This window comes from Megalops cyprinoides, chromosome 1 (assembly GCF_013368585.1).
Source record: "Megalops cyprinoides isolate fMegCyp1 chromosome 1, fMegCyp1.pri, whole genome shotgun sequence".
In the NCBI taxonomy this organism is placed as follows: Eukaryota; Metazoa; Chordata; class Actinopteri; order Elopiformes; family Megalopidae; genus Megalops; species Megalops cyprinoides.
In genome coordinates this window covers 45,152,957-45,174,354 of record NC_050583.1, presented here as the reverse complement: position 1 = coordinate 45,174,354, position 21,398 = coordinate 45,152,957, and the positions used below count along the sequence as shown (strand labels likewise).

At 45.5% G+C, this 21,398-nt stretch overlaps 1 protein-coding gene across 2 annotated transcripts; it reads left to right on the top strand.

Moving 5' to 3' along the window:
• Positions 1 to 7,126: 7,126 nt before the first annotated feature.
• adgra1a (adhesion G protein-coupled receptor A1a) lies at positions 7,127 to 20,839 on the top strand. Of its 2 annotated transcripts, none has more exons than XM_036543045.1 (7): positions 7,127 to 7,447; positions 8,037 to 8,234; positions 14,808 to 14,935; positions 15,646 to 15,769; positions 17,012 to 17,172; positions 18,867 to 18,962; positions 19,558 to 20,839. In XM_036543045.1, the coding sequence occupies exons 2-7, from the start codon at positions 8,232 to 8,234 to the stop codon at positions 20,816 to 20,818; spliced, it is 1,773 nt and encodes a 590-aa protein (XP_036398938.1). In that variant the 5' UTR covers positions 7,127 to 7,447; positions 8,037 to 8,231; the 3' UTR covers positions 20,819 to 20,839. The 2 variants fall into 2 exon arrangements, with proteins under 2 accessions (XP_036398938.1, XP_036398946.1); XM_036543053.1 differs by lacking the exon at positions 7,127 to 7,447 and adding an exon at positions 7,571 to 7,627.
• Positions 20,840 to 21,398: the final 559 nt, after the last annotated feature.

Genomic DNA, 21,398 nt, shown 5'->3' with positions numbered 1-21,398 from the left:
GCACAATGTGCATACCTGTATTTAAATCAACCACACTGTAATACAGTATGTATTTTACAGAGTAGTATGCAGATACAATAACGCAGGAGGTCACAGTGATGCACTGTGTCTGGATTTTAGTGTTTTGTTCTATCCACAGCTTTTATGTTTAAGTCATATTTCTTTTAAATAAAACCTTTTCGATGGAGCTGACCTGATATTACAATCCCTAGTGAATCCAGAGGAAGGACTGAGCAGCAGTGTTCAGTCACCCGAGTGTTACTGATGCGCTCTAAAAGGTTAAAAACAGAGCTACACTCTTTCAGAATCCCCTCTGTCAGACTGTAATAGCTGAATGCAAGAATTGGGGCGTGTGACGAGTCCCACCACAAGAGCTCTGACCCGCTTTCAGCGCTGGGTTGTCCGACTCGTGCACAATATATGAGCATCCAGCATAAAACTTTAAACGGTCTGCGAATACAGCCTGACTGTCTCTGCTCATTGCCAGCTACACTCAAACACTACGTCCTGGCTCCCAGAGGCTCAACGTCTTCCCTTTGTGACATTCACTCGTTTGGCTTTGAGGCACTTAACACTTTCCTTTTGTGACATTACTCATTTCCCTTTGTGACATCACTCTCCCTTTATGTGTGCTGCTCTCACAGATGTAGACCCTAAGAAAAAATCCTGCTTTTGCTTGTCTGTGAAATAGCAATCCCCAGGAATGTGTCAGTGGAAATATACACTACATTCACTCTCTCTTTTTCTACTCACTTTCTCTCCCAACATAAGGAGAAACAGAAACATTCCCTGCTGGCTCTGCTCTGTTTGAAGAACAGATCTTTCATGCTTTGGGTTAGATCAGTATTTGTAAGCTTACAGATTGCAAATCTTTCTGTGGCTGCAATCCAAGCATCCTTATCATGTCAGTAGCATTTCCTCCTCAGACTCCTCCCCCAGCCTCCAAGACTCCTCCCCCAGCCCCTCAGACCCCACCTCTAGCCTCTCAGACTCCTCCCCTGCCCCTGAGACTCCTGTGATTCTGCGCAGTTCCGTGCAGCTGTGAGTCAGCCTCTGCGCAGTGCTTCACATGTTGGCAGTCTTTGAAGAGTAAGTCGATGAGTCATGAGTGTTTACAGCTGAGTCCAGCACTGACGGAGTGTGGCACAAACAGCACGCTCCCAGGAGAGAGGGAAAAACGAGCGTAGGAAACACATCGCAGGTGCCAACCAAAGGGAGCGCAGACGAGCGTTGCCAAGGAATCATTATGAAGAGAAAACACAAAGAAGTGCAGAGTCTCTGAGCACGGTAATGAGGGCGCTGTGCTGACAAATTCATCAATACGCTGTCAGAGCTGAGCATCCCACTCCGCACCGGTGACCTCTGGGGTCAGGCAGTGGGAGGGATGAGGGCAGGAGCTGGCTAAAGGCACCAAATGAAAAGGTCCTTCATCAGCAAGAGAGGGTGGTGCAGCTTCATTGACAGTGTTTCTGACATCATTGGAAACACTGGAGCTCCATTTCCACACCACCGAAGGGTGAGCAGTCTAAACCAGCAATCCCCCCCCCCCCCGCCCCCCCACATACACACACACACACACACACATACACATACACACACACACATACACATACACATACACACACATACACACACATTACACATACACACACACATACACACACATACACATGCCCTCGGCAGCTGCAGCTCTCTGGGGCACTGAGAGGAAGAAGGAGTTTCACTGCGTGTGATGTGAGGTCACCTATCTATCTATGTCTATCGCTTCCTTCCACTCTCTGTGTGTGTGTCCCTCTCTTCTTTGAGTTGTAGCAGAAATGCAGAGCCCTCTCCCTGCGGCCCATCACCACCCTGCCCTGCAGAGCGGACACCTGAGGCCCTGTGTCCTGGACAGCTGCTGGGTGTGTGAGTCCCTGAGAAACCGCAAAGAGGACCACTTAAACAGGCCTGAGGGGTTCCTCACCTTAATCTCAGAACCATCTGCACATTCTAACTGGGGTGGCAGTGTAGCATAGTGGTTAAGGAGCAGGACTCATAACTGAACTGCTGGGGCACTGCTGCTGTACCCTTGGGCAAGGTACTTAACCCACATTTGCCTGAGTAAATATCCAGCTGTATAAATGGATAACATATAAAAAAAACACTGTAACTGATGTAAGTCGCTCTGGATAAGTGTGTCTGCTAAATGCCATAATGTAATGTAATGTAAATCTGCAACACTAATGTAACTCAAAGCAAAACTTGGACCCGTGTTTACTCAGGCATGTGAGAGATCGTTGGCGTGTCAGATGGAACACTGTCACAGAGTGTGTGGTGTGTCTCTGCAGAACTGCAGTGCTTAGCAGGAGCCTCACAGCGGGCGTGATCTCCCCATCACTCATAATCTATTCAAACGCTCTCCGGGGAGGCGTGACAGGAAGGGTGGGGCTCCCAGCTCCACACAGCAGGCCAACAATGCTCTCCATAATGACCATAAAGCTCCTGCTTCTGCAGTGATAATTAATGAATCACTGTACATGACTGACATACTGAGAGCTTCCATTTTTAATGACCGCTGATTCTGAAAAAAGTCCACTGAGAAATGCCGAGAGGCAGCCTTCTGAAGTTCTCCTCTGCATCAGGACGACTGCCAGCACTACGCCCTGCAATACCCCGAACTGCAGTACTGTACCACTATACCACACCGCACCACACCACAAGAATCCAAACTGCGAAAGTAAGATCATTATTTGATCAACATGAGGTCATCTCCATACAGCGATGGTGCTTTGGTGTTGTAGTGTAGGTATGCCATGGTATTAGTTACAATTAACCACTGCACCTGTGGTGGTGGTGGTGGTGTTTTTATTTCAGCCTGACAGAGGAATAATATTACATTATCAGAGCAACATTTCCAGGTTTAAATGGGGGTGCTGTGTTGTCATTATAAGGCATACACACCCATTTCAGACTCATTTCACCTGTGCTGTGGAGGACAGCCTGAAAATCACTTTCACTCAGATTTATAATAATGGAATGATAAGAGCCCGACACTGTGGTGCAGAGACAGAGCTGCCAATTGTCCAACATTACAATCCTCGAAAAGAGATCAGCTGTGATAAGGAGGCATAAAGCACAGCTGTTTTATCAGCCATGAGGAGTAAAGAGGTGAGCAGCAGGAATGGTTGTTTCTCTGAGTTATTTATCATTTGAAACAGCTTCAGTCAGCTGCTATCTAGATGGAGGAATTGTGTTGGAAATGACATTTTGTGTGGTGCCATATATCTTGCTTAATGAGTTTCTCATGTTAGCACCATGAGTTGCATTTGATGCTCAGGCTGTGTGCCTTATCCTGTGTGCCTTATCCTAACCCTAACCCTGTGAAACTGCAATGCAATTGATGTATTTGATCATTTTTATGATTTTAATGTTGAAATGATGGTGATGCTGACAGGTCTATGACTGCATTAAAACCGCTGGCCTGGTTGCCATTTCAACCAGCTGCCTCCCCCAGACTCAGTTTCATGGTTTGGGGTCAGTTCCACGCAGAAATAAAATTAACGTCCCTCAAAACAGGAACCGAAGGCCACATAGTACAGGCCTCTGTTTGAGGTCAGACAACTTCCACCTGAACAGCAGATGTGACAGCAGGAAGCCTGATCTGATGCCACTACAGGCATTTGCTGTGACACGCACAGGTATAAGTGAAAAAGGTGTGTTTAGGTTTATGAGGTGTGTTGCATTCTTTCCTGAGTAGATTGTTGGTTGGATCTCAGGGTGGTCAGTGTGTGGACCCTCAGGCCGGTGTGTGGCCCCTCGGGGCAGAAGCCCAGGTGTAAAAGGCAGGATTTTATTGAGATATGTTTCCTGAGGAGATGAAGGTGTCACCTGATCAATGCCCTTTAGCTCAGCCACACTGGAGGAGGAGCTTTTTAAAAAGTATTCTTTACAGGTATGTAATGGTATAATGTATTGTGGAAACAGTCAGAGCTACTCAGGAACAAACATCCTTTTTAAGTTCCAAGGCCAGTGGGTGGTTGCACACATCCAGTGCTGTGAGTGCAGGCAGATTCTGTCCAGATTACTGAAGCTAAATGAGATGTGACATCCACAGCAGGCCCATGCACTCAGAGCTTAGCTGCCCAATCCAATAAACAGGCAAAACCAGATGATAATTTCTACCTGGGATGAAAGGGGCATGGAAACAGTGTATTTAGACAACATGCTTTCAGAAGACTGAGGAAATTACACATTAAAACAGTCATTTAGGGCTTCGGCTGTGATCTGTGCTGGACTGGATAGTCAATACTGTTTTATATTAAAGCAGATGTTTTTTTCAAAATATGAAATATTTGGATACAATCACTACACCTCTTGGAAAAGTACACTTCATTTGAATGTGTAAATGCAATGAGGGAAAACTGAAGACTGCTCAGAGGCCATGTCTGCATGCCCACTGATACCTGTCCACTCGTATTTGAGTTTCCTATTTTTCTCTCTATTTGTGTGCAGTAGTGATTCTATCTTCATCAGTGTTTATCAGGTAGGAGTTTACACTGCTGTGCATGTCTAACACACTCTGTTCTGAGGCCACCAGAAGCTGGATCTCTCTTTTTTCAGCATAAATCTAACCACCTCAAGCTTTTTTTAAAGTGCCTGCTCTTTGAAGCCCGTGTCAGGGTAAACATTCTGCCTTCCCAGTTGGAATGTCACAAAGATATTAACGAGATCATCTCCATCAATAGAAGGTTGAGTTCTGGGACTGAAAAACAGTGACAGTGAAATGACCCACCCAGTCACTGCTCCCCCCACCCCCCAACAACCCCTGCACCCCCCCCCCTTCCCCCCACCAACACCCCTGCGCCCTCTCCCACCCCTCTCAACCCTGTGTGAACATGAACCTTTTTTTCAATGAAAAGTGCATGACCCTGCTTGACAGAGCTTTCAAGACTCACTGAAGAGTGAAAAGCTATAGATTGAAGGGTAAATTCTTCATATGGCTAGCTGCACACTAGCAGCTCCATCTGCAGAAAGACCACACAGACACACTGTAACGCTGCTAACAGCTGAACTAGAACATGCTTCTCTTCATCAGCTTGAAGGTTGATTTGTTGGGTAACCACAGTCAGTTAACAGTGGATCTTATGGCAACACAGTGTACGCCTTAAAAGAAAATGTTGCAATTTTCTTTGTGTAATACATTCAAGGTAGAGATGCATCTGTACCACAGGGCTGGATAAAAATCAATAGTCTTGTTGTGAGTCAATGCAGAGACTAATGAGCTACAAACAGTCACAAGACAGAGGACTGGGAGAACAAGCGGACAGCATCTAACAATGATACATAGCCAGATAGCCAGGTAGCCAGCTACTCCGCGTGAAATACACCTTTAATGCATAAAAACACACTCTGAAACACATTAACTAAATAACATCTTAGCACATTCTATTCTTTCCATAAGTGGCAACAACCACAGATACCAGACAGATAAGACCAACACAGGCTAATGGAGAACTCAACAAAAGACTAAAATGCAAAAAATGTTAAAATCAAATAACCAATCAGAATAAATATATGCAGTGGAACAGTAAGTAGACAGTAGCCAATTGAACAATAATCCTGCAAATATACATTTAAAATATGTGGAGCATTTTTAAAAAATATACAATGTATTTATTGAATAATTTGATGTACATCATGTATCAAAATAAAACATAAATGTTTGCCTCTGACATATCACCCATTCTTTGTAGCACAAATTGTTGAATTACATACACAGCACCAGAATATATATTCCATAATAAATATATTACAGAGATGAATTTGGCTGTGATTTCATATTACAATGTAGTTTGATGTAGTTAAGGGACAGATAAAGTCATGAATCAAGGAACATACAAACTATATAAACTATACGTGTGGTAAGAAGACCCCACCATGACATAATGACCTCTGGTACTCAAACATCCCACTTTTTAAATGTATTTCCAGGTTTGGCTCACCATAATAGAATAGAACATCCAGATTATATGAAAACCGTCTACTCCTGAGAGCACTTATACCTGAGGCTGACTGAGGCCAGAGGAAGGCCTGTTTGGATCAGCTGTGTGCAGAGTCACATGATCACTCTAAGAATTATTATATTTTATTTATTTTCATCATATGGTTACATGTCACATACTGTGCCTGGAATTATTGCATTATCAGTTGTGTGGGTTACAGCATCTTAGAGATAATAAGGAAGTGCCGGTTCCAGAGCTTGGCTGCAGAATTTCACAGCGATTATATCGTTGATGTGACGGTATATTGTAAAGACAGGTATATAATTTCACCTCCAATCTTTTCCTTCACTTACATATTAAAGCTGTAGGCATTTATAAAATGAAGTATTGATTGTTTCATATGTGTTTCCACATATGCGTCTCATGAGACATAGTGTATCTCACTGTGTGCTGCAATTTATACAGTTTGATCTGGAGCAAAATGGCCTCTTGCTGTTCATACTGTGGATCTAATATGAACATACACATACAGGGTGATGTCCTCTGTATTCCTCTAAATTAATATTGACTATTTCTCAGTGCCTGAGAGAGCCTCTTTGCCTTCACTCTGTGTGGGTGAATGTACTGCAGTGTTTCTTTGTTGTACAGCTTTCTTGTTTGTCTCATCACTCTTCCTCTTTTGTATGTATTACAATCTTCACACAATACACAATACAATACACACACCACCACCTCTGCCATCACAGATACACATGCCACACATGCAACAACAACCCACGCACGCAAACACACAACCCTACCAGCCTACACACACACACACACACACACACACACAGGCCTTACCAATATCTGGAGGAAATAGAATATAGAATCTTTCTTGTGTCCTTAATTCTATTTTTATGGAAGCATTTACAGAATGCTTTGTGGAGGGAAAGCCCTTTGCGAGCTTCCGGACTGCGCGAAGGATAAAACCTGGTCGGTTGTCCCTTTAAATCAGAGCTGCAGCGCTGATGCGCCCTGGAGCAGAGACGGTAGCAACCATTTCAACCCCTGCGACAGGGAGCAAGTGCGCCTGCGAGAGCGCGCCATCAAACCGAATCAAAACCATTTCCATGGTTACTGCTGCACTTTGGTAGCTCCCAGTCTGTAGCGAAAGGAGGAAACGCATCACTTGTGTTTTACATGGGTTAAAAAATGAGCGCGGCTCTGGCAAATGGTATTTTTATTCATTCTCTCTCCTTTATTTCCTCTGTCTAAAACAGAAAGAGCTTCTTCTATAGATCTGCCGCTGGCGGATTCTCCCAGCTGCCCACATTGCAATCTGTTGATAATTCCACTCGCCCGCCAGACGCAGTTTATTGTCTTTGGAGATGGGAAGGTCTTTCGTTGCACAGGGAATTCTGCGCATCCTACAGATGATGGGAAACGTAGGCGTTTTTCAACACCAGTTGCATTTACCAAATTAGGTAAGATGACAGTCGAATCTTCCGTTTTCCCCCGATTGGTGCATGTGAAGAAACGAATAGTCTGCAGCAGTCTAATGATAGATCGTGACGATATAGACGCTTGTGTACATGGTAAACGGAATAATTCTGCAGAATGTACAGCTTTAATTCAGAGGGGCATCTCCTGTGCTGCAGTGACATGTAATGTGTGATAACAGCTCGTTTCTTACAACTGATATAGAAACAGGGTTATTGAAACAACAAAGCTGGTTACACCTTTTACAAATGTTCTTATTTTAAAGTTTAAGAACCATCTACAAATGTGAAACAACGGAAATTATTAGTATTTTTGACGCGTCAAAGGACGTCATTGTTGTCTTCATCTGATAAATTGGGTAGTCAAGGATACCTTTTATGTTGGACAGTCTCTATTTTTATGTCTCGCACAACATTCCGATCGCTTGGTAACGACAGCATTAAGGCTGTTCTCTTTTTGTATATTAATATACACAATTATTTATGGTTAATATCATTTGCTCCAAGCCGGGCTTGAATCCATGCCGAAGTACTTTCCGCTCGGGTTGTCTGACTCATTTGGTTGCCGTTGCAGATGGGTACCGCCTCGGGCGCCTCGCGAAGCCCGTTACCTCCGCTCCCGGGCACTCCGCTGACCCGACTGCAGCCTGTTGGAATGTTGGCCTTGTAGATGGACAGCGGGGCCGGAGGGCAGAGCAGAGGCGCGTAACGGCTCTTTGGACAACCTCATCACCATCCCTGCTCCCCGAACCGCAACTCCACCGAGCCCATGGTGAGTACGTGGAAACAGGTCCTCCCACGGTGCCGTTCACCGGCATTAATGTTTCGTGGGTGTAGGTCTATTATTGTCAGGTATCCTGAGTTTGTCAAAATTGTTTTTTTTTTCTTTTTTGCTGTGTAGAACGCATGACGTCAGGGCAACTTCTGAAAGTCTGGGCGATGCGCTGCTGTCTGTGTTCGAATCGTGTTCATAGCGGTGTTTACCTTTATTCTGATGGCTTATAATGACACCATTTAAGTCATAATAATCCTCAAGGGAGCTATTGTCTCATCGGCGTCTTTGATTGCTTCAGTTAGTCCCAGGCTGTCCGAAATTGGTTTGTTCAAGACAACAGCGTCATACAGCTGATGGTAATTTTCCAGCAAGGACATGTGGTGTTGAATGCTCGGGTGCCATCAGCAGAACGCCCTGCCTGTCACCGGGCTCGGTGAGCTTGTGGCAGGGAGTAGTTACCGAGGGAAGGTCTGTTCTGATCACAAAGGGTTAGTTGTTCTCGGTGTATTGGTTTACGTACTAACAATTATTATATAACCGACTACCATAATTCGTCTTATTGTCAGCTGAAATATTTTCCAGTCTTATTTAGCCGTTTAAAGGAAAGGGAGATTTAGAGGCGATGTGTTGCTGGTAAAGGGCGGCAGAGGTACCGTGGTGGAAGTGAGCGCAGGCGTGCGCTGAATACCGATCTGTAGGCGTCAGATGGAGCGCAGATGTCAGCGCGTCATTGCGCCGGGCTGTGGCAATCTCCAGAATAAAACACGCATTATCACGCGCATTCTCAGTGTCTGGGAAACGTGAGGTTGCGAGCTATTCACTTTTTCATAGACGTGACAGCAGATGAATGATTCTGAACTTCGCGGCTTGTGAAAAGGTTTGAGAGCTTTGACGTCCTCGACGTCAGACAGTGCGTTTTTTGTAATTGACGGAGATGGTGCGGAATGTATTCCTTCTCTAAACCCATATTCTACTGAAGTGTGGCTACCAAAATACATGACTCCTGACATAATTGTCTTCCCTCTTGATGTCGGCTAGGTCACCATTAAACATTACTTGGCATTGCCGCTGTATGACAACGCCGAGCACACGACATCGTCTCCTTTGTTTTTCCACCGGTTTTCAGGACAATTTTCGTCATTTGCATGTGCGTGTAGCAAGTTCGTTTTTAACTGAGGTCATTTTGGTGCTCTTTTCATGAGTATAATCAGAGTTCTTGACGACATGATTTGAAGTTCAGTTCTGACCAGTCTGCAACACTGCTACACCACTCTGTGTGTGTGTGTGTACGTGTGTGCGTGTGTGTGCGCAGCTTTAGTGAACTGTCACTCTGAGGTCTAACAGTCTCAGAGTGGAGTAAAAGATTTCAGCACCATGGACAGAGGCACGAGGCCACACTTTCATGTGAACTGCTTCTCTGTTAGTGGAGAGTCATTTTCTGAGATCTTTTTTATTGAACTAGTATTAAAGTGTCATTAGGATGTTTTAGTGAGATGTTGTGAGATGATATGCAGGATTGCCTGTCAATTATATTTATTGTCAAGGAATATTTTTAATAAGAAATAATAGTTCATAATTATGTTTCCTCACAGTATATTTGATATAAATATACTTTCATTTCTCAGAAACTGGTTTATAATTGTTTTCATATTGCCATTACTACCACACCATTTTGTCAATAAATCAAACTTATACTTTGAAATAAAATAACATTTGAAAATATTGATCATTTACAAAAATATTCCCGATCAAAGTTATTGGTTAATCTTTTAATTGCAACACACAATTTCCTGTTTGCGGTAGTATTACGTTTTGTTGTAGGTACTTTTGACTTTTGTTAGTGAATCACTTTCTGTTTTATAACCTTTGACCTGTCCCATTAACAAGGATAGAGATTATTTTATTTTATTTTTAGGCCTATTTTTTTCATAGGTCTAACACTCACCTGGGTGTGTTACACTGTAAGGTAACACGTAGGTGTGTCTGTAAGGAAAACAGTGCATACGGTTTGCATTTCTGTTATAATTTACCCCTTTTGTGTAATATGAGACTAAGGGTCATTTCCCCATTGTCTGTACTGCAGTCAGCATTAGGTTTGTTTAGCTGCTTTATTCTCTGACATATTGAGTGTAATTTGCATTGCATTTTAAATCGTTTGATATAACTGTAAATGGTTTGAATGCACATAGCTGATGCTTCACTGTGCTGATGGACAGTTATCACACAGCTTGAGGAAAACGCTTCCATCTTTGCTCTGAAACTGCTGTCCAGGCAGAGGAGACAAGGCTGTGTGTGTGTGTGTGTGTGTGTGTGTGTGTGTGTGTCCTCGGGGGTGAGCAGAGAGCTCTCCTCAGGGGGGAAGGGGGGGGGATCGAGGACAGGAGAAACAGATGGACTGACTCCTGTGTGACCCCACAAGACAAGAGCACAGCACCCTGACCTCCGCACATGCAGTGTCTCAATGCATCCCAAGAGATATAACAGAGAAATGAGCCCTGTCCTGCGTTCAGCTTCACGCAGAATGCTCATGGATCCATCTCTAGAAATCACTCCTCTCTGTTATGGCTTTGAATTGGTCTCTGTTCCTCTTTCTGATAGTTGCATGTGAGTTCTCTGTGTTTGCATTTCTGAGAGCTGCATATGCGTTCTATTGGTTTGCTGTTTTGATAGCTGCATGTGAGTTCTCTGTGCTTGCAGTTCTGCTAGCTGCACAAGCATTCTGTGAGTTTTCTGTTCTGATAGATGTATGTGTGGTCTGTGAGTTTGTTGTGATAGATGTACAGTATGTGTGTTCTGTGAGTTTTCTGTTCTGATAAATGTATGTGTGTTCTGTGAGTTTGCTGTTCTGACAGCTGCATGCGAATTCTGTGTGCTGCCTGCTCTGACAGGTGTGTGCTTGCTCTGTCACAAAACACTGACCAGCTCCTTTTCTCAAAGCCATAATTTAATAGGATCATGGTTGGCAGGAAAGGAAGATGATTTATTGCTGCCAATGAACATTTTTCCCAGGATGCATCTGAGGTGCTGTGTCCTTGGCATGAACAGAAGTCACCCCTCAAGCAGAGGTCAAGTACACATGCATGTGTCCCTCTTGCTGGCCTGAGATGCCAGGAGTTTCCTCCCTGATTCCCCAGATTGTGTTGTGTTGTGTTTTTTGTTGAGAATTGTGAAGTGTGAATTGTGTGTTTGTGTGAGATATTGCAAATTTTACGAGAGTTATGTTTCTTCACATCACCAACAAAGAAACTAGCTCTAAGTACATTTACCACAGATGGTGCTGAATTTTACTGTATGAATGAAAGTTTCTCACACATACTCACGCTGGGCTGAGCAGTTCCTGTGCATTAGAAGTAAAAAAACTGATTTGTGGCTAAATATTAAGGCTCACTGTGATGTTTATCTGGTTATCAGGTGTCTTTTTTCAAGACTCAGAAAAATAAAACGTTTCACACCAGAACAGTCTTTTTAGGAATAAGGCCATATTTACTGCTGATTGCCCTGAATGTATAGCTAGCCTACTGACTTCAGTTATAAACAATGGAACGCTCAAAGTATTACGCTGCTAAAATATGAAGATAATGGGAACTAGAGATTTGTGTGAAAGTCATATTTTACTCATTCAAATGTATCTTTCTTGCATCCAATATTACTTCCTGCAGATTGATTTAACATTTCCTCTGTGTAGTTCATCTCCAAAACAGGGTGAGTCAGTACTGGGAAATATCAGCACAGGAGAGGACAGGATTAAATGTGTAGTGTTAAATGAGTAGTGTTAAACATGTAGTGTTAAATGTGTAGTGTTAAAAACCACATTCCCGTTACCCAACTGGTTTTTCAACATTATTTGCATTGTACGATTCCAATGTCTTTTCTAGTTGTCTCTGCTTCAGCTGTTGCCATGGTTTCCTGTAGAGTCATGTACATTTTTCTGAGTTGCTTGTCTTTGTCATGCGCCACATCGCTGGAACGATGACAGCAGAATGTGTCCCGAATGAACTCCCAAATCACGCCTCTCCCCCTCCTCCAGAAGTATGTACCTGTGTGATGCTGTCTGAAGGATGGACTCAGTTGCTCTTGTGCGGTTTGGGATGCAGCCAATCTGTCATTAGCAAGGGTAACACCCTATCCCTCACCAGCGCCCCCCACAGGGTGCAGGCTGTATTACTCGTCTCCTCAGCAACTGGATGGTCCTTCCCGGCAGGTCACAGAGAAGGCCTGAGCGTGGGGTCCAGAGACACCCCTGAGAAACTACCACACCGCTACATTCCTGCTGCCTTCAGCTCAGCACTGATGCTGTGCAGTGCATGACCATGAGTGTGTGGCATTGCTCAATTCAGGCAGCTAACATGCTGTAGCCTGTCATGTTTGCCTTGTGGTAGTGGATTCTGAACCACAGGTTATTGTAAATACATTTTCATAAAGACAGTGGGAAACTTTCTTTATTTCCTAAATGTTGAAAGCAGAATGGCGGTTATGGAGTGTTCTCTCTCTGACCAGGATCACGTTTTCTGATGGTCACTTTACTGCAGCTGCTATTTGACTCCGAGCTTTTGCTGTTCTGGTTTTGATTCAATGGATATAAAAATGTAGAATTCTATCTCTCTCTCTCTCGCTCTCTCTCTGCCTAGGGAGTGAAACATGGCCAGCCTCGAATGTTAGAGCTGTGGGGGATATGTGTTACTCGCAATGCGTTCACACACGCCTGGATGTGTTTCTAACAGTGTGTTCACAAATGCCTGGATGCGTTACCCAAAGTGTGTTCAGAAATGCCTGGATGCGTTACCCAAAGTGTGTTCACAAATGCCTGGATGTGCAGTTCACAGAGCATTCTCAAATGCCTGGATGTGTTAATCTGTCACACTGCTCCTCTGAAAGTGTCTGTTTCATAATGAAACTTCTGCTGTTATTCACAAAATCCTCGCAGCTTTGATGAGGTCTTTCCAGGAATTTGCTGTAGACATTTCTTTTCTGAATCCGTTTCCGCAAAGACACAGAAGGGCATGTTGCTACAGCGGAGATGCTCCGGTTAGATGTGAGATTCATGTCACTGCATTCCTCTCAGTCATTTCTGTTGTGTTGCTATTGCGTTGTGCTTTTATTAAGTACACTAGAAAATCCCCAGGAACACTTGATTTGATGTTTTTTTTGTTTGTGTTCTTGGTACCAGCAGCAGCAGCAGCAGCAGAGGGGTTTGCAGGGAGTGAGAGAAGCAGGGGGTCATGTGGCTGTTTTCGGGACAGGAGGGCAGGACAGGGCTGCTGGCAGCCGCATGCTGCACCACTGAGACTTTTGAAACTGAAAATGACATCATATTACATGGGCTGTGTCCAGATTGTGACATGGTTGGATTTTCCTCTTCGAAAGCAAACACTACTAATCACAGCCATTTGACTGGATGTAAAGCCTATTCACAGTAAACACTGATCTGTGTGACCCACAGTAAGCATATATGAGAATGGGGTTTGAATCAGAGGCTTTTAAAAGTAACAAAGTGTGATTTTTTCACTCATGTCTGTTTTTGACCACACTCTTCTCTAACACCCTTCCCTCTTTTCACAGTTCCACTCTCCACACAGGGGACTCCTTGTTTTTTCAGCTGCATGCTGTTATGACTTGCCTTCCCTGGCTCGAAATAAAATGATGAAACGGCTGAAAACGGGAAAACTAGTGTGACCTAATTGTGTGTTGTGTGTGTGTATATAAAAACAAACAAACAAACAAACAAACCCAAAAAGTGGCATGAGGCAGATCTCCCAGACCTCACCAATGCTAGAGATCTCATCACAGGCCAGATCTGTCCTCTGGCCTCCGAAGGGTACAGAGCTGCAGCAGTACTGAGTTCAGTTTAGTTTATTTTCATTTAAAAACAGTGGCACAGTTGTTTCATGGAACCGACAGTGAACATGTGACTCCCAAAAGGACGTCTTGCGGGTCCCAGTGATACAAGCAGCATAAAAAATTACCTACAGTCATGGTGGGGCCCAAACAAACCACTGTGTACGGGCGTCCCGGCTAAATAAATAGTGTTAAACAAGCAACATAAAATCGAGTAATCCCCCGAGAAATGCTGCACTGCTCTCTCCATCCAGACTGTGTCAAAACCAGGCACCAATGCCCCCTTTCACATTCACAATTAGCCACCAGGTTTCTTGACCCTCCCTCTTCCAGTCGGCAGTTCACCTTTTCATGCGTACCTGGAGGAGAGGCTGCCCCGGGCTGCATAATGACGCGTAATGCGTAATGAATTCCCAATAAAACCCCAGATAAACAGCGTGTGCGCATATGCATGTGTGCATGCGTGTGTGTGTGCGTATGTGCATGTGCCTTTTCTGTCTTGGCCCAGTGTTTCCAGTTCCTTAGTGAAGAGCACTACATCAAATAAACTTTAGCTTTACTGACTGCTTATTGACTGATGCATTATGTTTTCATTGACTGTACAGTTACAGATCGTATAGATTTGTTACACTGCCTCTATATTTTCAGTGGTCAATACAGTGAATGTCTGTGTTTTGACAGATTGAAACATTGTTTTTATTAGTTGCGTTTCTGTGTGTGGTCTCTTTTCCTCAGGACCTGAAGAGGGCGCTGTCGTTCCCCCCATACCCCGGGGAATACCTGCACCCTGTGGTGTATGCCTGTACAGCTGTGCTGCTGCTGTGCCTGCTTGTGTCCATCATCACTTACATAGTGCATCATAGGTAAGGTATAGCTCTCTGAAGAGAGCAGCATTCATCAGTTATTTTTGTTAATGAAGCAAAAGGAACAACTTTCACAGCAGATGTTTTCTGATTTATCTAAAGCCTAAAATGAATGCTTAATTCTTCATAATGCTGCGTGGTCCATGAGAACTGGCTGCAGCTCTCACTGTGATGTGGCAGTGCTTCAGATATGAGACGTACAGAGGGAGTCCTCTCTCTCTCACACAGACTCAGAGCTCTGGATAAACTCAGCTGTCTGTCGAGTGCTGAAGGACAGCTGTTTGTGTGACTCTGGGTTCAGCAGTGAGACATGTGCGGTCTGAGTCACAGCGGATGTGTTTACTGTATCAGGCCTCACCCTGTCACAGGCGGCTCACAGCCCTGACTAACGACCTGCGCTGGGAGATGGGGGTGTTGCCGCCTGACCCTGGATCAGTAGCAGCAGAGAGCTGTGCCTGCTTTAGCACACCTGACCTGCTGTCGTACGCTGTCCCCCCCGTCCCCAGGACAGCCGCGGGCTCCGCCACTCAGAGCTGCAGCTACTCTCTCATCATGCAGTAACAAGCATGAGACTCTAACGCTTGAACAGCAAACTCCCCAAAGGACTGCAGACAACGGCTGCCAAAATCAAAGGCGGCCGACTTTCTCTGTCTGATTTTCGCTTTGTTCATTTTTACTCGTTTGTGTTTGCTTTGTGTCCCACTCGGCAGCACCATCCGCATCAGCAGGAAGGGGTGGCACGTGCTGATCAACCTCTGCTTCTACACAGCAGTAACCTTCACCGTGTTCGCTGCAGGCATCAACCGAATCAAATACCCCCTCGTCTGTCAGGCAGTGAGTACTCAGTTCTGTGCAGAGCTGAGCGTTTCAGGAAATGGATTATTCATGTCAAGTGAATGAAAGCTGTTCTTTGGCTCTTTGGTTTGCGTAGGTTGAATGGTTTTGTTCCTGCTGTCAGCAAGTCTCTGTCCGTGTGGGGATGACAAATCCGTCACTGTCCCATGTCATTTTACTTGGGTTAAACTGTATCCCAGCTCATATATGATGAGCTAATAGCATTTCTGAGATATCAGAGCAATGCTATAAGGATGCAGTGTCAGTCCTGCAATGTCATAAGGATGCAGTGGATGTTGTGCGTTGGTAATTACAGTACCACTACCAAGTAGAACACTCTCATTAAGGTTACACGCAGCTATTCCCAGTTACCTACTATTCTTTAAATATTTTAACTTTACTGTCGTGTCTCATAATCATTTCTCTGCACAGCTCTTTCTGCTCTTCTGCTCTGCACTGTGACAAGACCTTTATGAGGCACAGACAGGGAATAACAATTGTCTAGGAAACAAAACAAAAAAAAATGTTTTAAATGTTTCCTACTCACCTTAGAGGCTGTCAGCAATCTGGAACAGATCACATTTTGTAATGATATGGAACAGAGCATGCTTGCAATCCAATAACAAGAAAACAGAAATAGATTTTTTTTCTCATCTCTTGCAAAAATGAATTTTGCAACATTTGTCAAAACAGCTTTATCCTCACTGGGTGTGCATAAATTGTTAAATTGTCATCAGTGAGAAGGTGCCTCTGGTATATGAAATAGCCATTGGCTGTGGGCAGGTGTCTGAGAATTGTACAAGCCAGGTTTCCTCTGCAGCAGTAGGTTTTTTTTGTTTTGATAAAGTACTTTTTTATTTTCTTCTTTGAAAAGAGGGATCCCCTCATATAATGAGGGTCAACTCATATTCCAGCCAATTTGGTAATATATATTCTGCATTAAATAATGTATCTATTTTTTGCATGGTGATGATGTTCTACATGTAGGCTCAATAATGTTAGAATTTGGTGAGTTAAGTAAAGAGTCTGGTTAACGATGTTAAATCACTCCCTACCAAACTAGCTCAACATGCCCACAGAGAGATTTCAGCCAACCATCAGAGGAGGTTATATGCGCTACGACATATCAGGCAAATAATAACTGTATTCTGCTGTTGTCAATAGCAAAGCTGGTAATTGCAATGTTGCAGAGCTCTGGCAGGTTGGAAGGTTCTGGAATGACAGGCTGTCTGTGTGACGCAGGTGGGCATAGCTCTCCACTACTCTTCTCTCTCCACCCTGCTGTGGCTGGGGGTCACAGCCAGAAGTCTTTACCAGCTGGTAACCAAGGTAACCAAGAGGCCTCCCCAAGCCCAGGATGGGGATCCACCCAGACATCCAAAGAGCACGCCCACCATAATACGGTGAGTAGTGTAACACACCCACAGACCACAGGCACTGTAATGCACCGAGCAGGGCTACAGTGTGTTGATGGATTTTGATTATGTTAATGGCTGCACTGCATCATTAGTTAAATCCTTCATCTGTAATATATTAGTATACATATACTTTGTCACTCTCACTTTGTAAATTGCATTTTGTGCACATTAAAAGCACTTCTTTAAAGCGCATTCTGAGCCCTGCAGCCCGGGTTCCAAACAGGCTGTCATTTGCTGACAGTGGCTGCAAGCCCAAATTCATTTTCCCAGTCTGAGGGGTGCCCTAACCCGAACCCGACCCCTAACCCAGGAGAGAAAAAACAAAACCTGCAGTGGTGTCTCATCTCGCAGGTATAAATGCAGATACAGTGGAATGTATTTCCTTCCTGCTGTGGCACAATAAAAGGATTTAAGTCACATTCAGCCAGAGGAAGCCGCTGTCTGCAGCTTTTGTTTGCAGTGACTATAACATGTCTAGCACCTTTCTCTGCCCTGTTCAGAACATCTGTATATCTAACAGGCATGATGGAGAGGCACTGTTTCCTGTGTCAGAGCTGCAGTGACAGCAGACTGTAGCGAGAGAAAGGAGTGATCATATGTCTGCTTATTTACATGCTTCCTATTGACTTATATAACAGTGACATTCAGACAGATGAAATGCCGCTGGACACTTGTTTCTCAGTTCAGAGCATCATCTGGCAGTGAGGAGCATTAACTAGCAATGAGGAGCATTATCTGGCAGTGAGGAGCATTAACTAGCAGTGAGGAGCATTATCTGGCAGTGAGGAGCATTAACTAGCAGTGAGGAGCATTATCTGGCAATAAGGAGCACAATGACACAGTGAGAAGCATTAACATATAGTCGGTAACATGGTGAGACAGTGAGTAGCAGTGTCTGAATTTGAGGAGCATTTAGTCTTGTTGCATCATAAATGTGTGTCTGGTTCCTGTTTGTTTCTAAAATGGCAGAAATCACTACCTGATGTGAAACTGACATGCTTTATTTGAACAGAGAGCCTCAGCATCTGTGGTAGAAGCAGAAGCTCAGTTTTCTGGTTTTGCAGTGCAGTGATCTTAGACTGAACCACTAAAGCTGTCAGGTTTATTAATATTCATGTGCAGGAGGAGGAGCCATACAGGCCTGTGTAGGGTTAGGGTTAGGGTTAGGGTTAGGTTTAGGAACGTTACAGAACATAGAGCTGTCAGATTCATTATTATGCATGAGCAGGAGGAGGAGGGGCTAAACAGGCCTTTATAGTTCCACTCAGGGCTTCTGCTGGGGCATTGAGACTCGTGATTCTCATGTGTATCCCCTCTCTCTGCTTCTCCTCCCTCTCTGCAGCTTTTGCCTGGTGAGCGGTTAGGGTTAGGGTTACGGTTAAGGTTAGGGGTAGGGTTTGGGTTAGGGTTACTGTTAGGGTTAGGGTTAGGATTAGGGTTTGGGTTAGGGTTAGGGTTACGGTTATGGTTAGGGTTAGGGTTAAGGTTAGGGTTAGGGTTTGGGTTAGGGTTACGGTTAGGGTTAGGGTTAGGGTTTGGGTTAGGGTTAGGGTTACGGTTACGGTTAGGGTTAGGATTAGGGTTAGGGTTAAGGTTAGGCTTAGGGTTTGGGTTAGGGTTACGGTTAGGGTTAGGGTTAGGGTTAGGGTGATTCTCATGTGTATCCCCTCTCTCTGCAGCTTTTACGTGGTGAGCGGGGGCCTCCCGCTCATCGCCTGTGGAGTCACGGCTGGCATTGATATGGACCATTATGGCAGCAGAGAGGAGGCACCATAGTGAGTACAGCTTCATTCTCACCGCTCGTCTGTGTCCGTCAGCTCGGTCAGGAGATATTTTTCAAACCCTCTCAAAAGGGCAAAACATGCTGTGTTCAATCAGGTACTCTAACACTCTGATGAAATTAATTCTTTGGTAATTAATGTCTGGGCTTTATCAAACTCAAACCCTTGTTGAATATTTGTTGTCACTATTTCTGCCATTTCTAACAGAGCAGTGTGATATTTTGCTGACAGTCGTGGCTGGCAGGAAACGCTGCCGTATAGGGAGAGCAGGAGGAAGCCAGGCAGCAGCTGTACAGCCACACAGCCCCAGGCAGTGATGGTTTGGAATACGTCTCACTGGCTACTACTCAAATGTTCATTTTCCACACCATGTCTCCAAGACGCTAGTGAATGTTTATCTTTTCTAAGCGACAAACTCCAGAGATTAAAAGCACTCCAGAGGACACGTGGCGAACAGATACTGCATTTGTCTGACAATAAGATCATGCAACGTTCGGTAGTGTAGCGTGAGGCAGATTCCTTCAGTGACTGAGCACAGGGTGAATCTGTGCAGTGTCTGTGCAGTGATTTCTCTAAACTGTTTCTGCAGCTGCTGGATGTCCTGGGAGCCCAGCCTCGGTGCGTTCTATGGTCCAGCGGCTTTCATCGTCGTGGTAACCTGCGTGTACTTCCTGTGCATCTACGTGCACCTGAAGCGGCACCCTGAGCTCAGGTACGAGCTGCGGCCAATGACGGAGGAGCAGCAGCGGCTGGCCACAGCCGAGATGGGCCACTGCCATGCGGGCGACTCGGGCGAGCCGGGCGACACCGCCCACGCAGGCTGCTCCGCCATCAACCCCTCCATGCTGGCCAACGAGCACTCCTACAAGGCCCAGCTGCGCACAGCCGCCTTCAGCCTGCTCCTCTTCCTCGCCACCTGGACCTTCGGTGCGCTGGCTGTGTGGCAGGGCCACTTCCTGGACATGATCTTCAGCTGCCTGTACGGCGCCTTTTCCGTGACGCTGGGGCTCTTCCTGCTCATCCAGCACTGCGCCAAGCGCGATGACGTCTGGCACCGCTGGTGGTCCTGCTGCCCCGCCCGCCGGCATGCCGACGCCCCGCCCAAGGTGGACGTGAACGGGGACGTGCACACGCACAGCGAGCTGCACTGCCAGGAGGCGCCGCCCTGTCCGAGCAAGGCGCTGCTGACGCCGCACCTCCACCACACCCCGTCCACCCACTGCAAACTCAGCAACCTGCAGGTGCCCCCGAGCCACTCCCCCTGCTGCGCAGCTGTGCGCAGCCAGCAGCTGCTGGAGGACGAGTCCCGCCCCCTCTCCTCTCCCACCCTGCCCCTGCAGAGCTGTCTGAAGGACAGGACTAAACCCCACTCATACAGCAGGCCCCGCCCCGGCAGGCTTCGGGAGTACGCCTACCACATGGCCTCCTCCAGCATGGACAGCAGCGTGCACAGCTTCCACCTGGACAGCCCGCACAGCGCACACGAGGGACACACCTGCCTCGGCGCACACGAGGGACACACCTGCCACAGCGCGCACGAGGGACACACCTGTCTCAGTATGTTCCAGGGACACACCTGTCACAGTGAGCTTGAGGGACACCTGTGTCACCTGCATGCGTGCTGTGCCAAACCTGCCACCGTGGCCGGCACCTGCCACGCTGCGGGCTCAGAGCGCACCGCGGTGTTCAGCTGCAGCAAGACGGCAGACGAGGACGCCCACTCCCTCCTGCAGGAGACATCCAATCAGAGCAGGACTCTCACCAGCAGCTCGCAGGATGACTTCCTGTACAGCTCGGACAGCACAGGTAACATACGGACTGGGCCCTGGAAGAACGAGACCACCGTGTAGCCCCCCCGGACCCCGCTGTGCCCCCCCTCTGGGAAAAAAACAGAACAGGAGCTTTTCCTACACATCTGCTGAAATATTTTTACTGTTCCAATCAGTAACATCACATATTTGTTTTGCCATTTTCACCCATTGATGGAACCTTCTAGAACCTTCCTTTCAAGTGCTTTACAAAAGTATAAAAGGAGCATACAATGAAATATGTCTTTCCTTTAAAGTATTTTTCTATCTATATGAAGAGATCTCCTATTGAGTGTGTGCTTGAAAGTGTGTGTGCATTGTAGTTACTCCAGATAGAGATATTTATAGTGTTGTCTGGGGAGCATGAATATAAGTAATTAAAAAAAGAAACCTAAGTAATTAAACACATTTATGCAGTGGTGCCCATATGATCTGCAAAAAGAAAAAAAAAAACGGAAGACACTGTCCAAATATGGTCTATACTCCGTCAGTTATAAATTCATACAGCCCCAGACATAGACTGAGGCTCAGATTTAGATCCCCACTGGCTCAGTGATAGATCCACTTTTGCTCAGTTGTAGATCCACTGTGGCTCAGTTACAGACCCACACTGCCCTCCTGT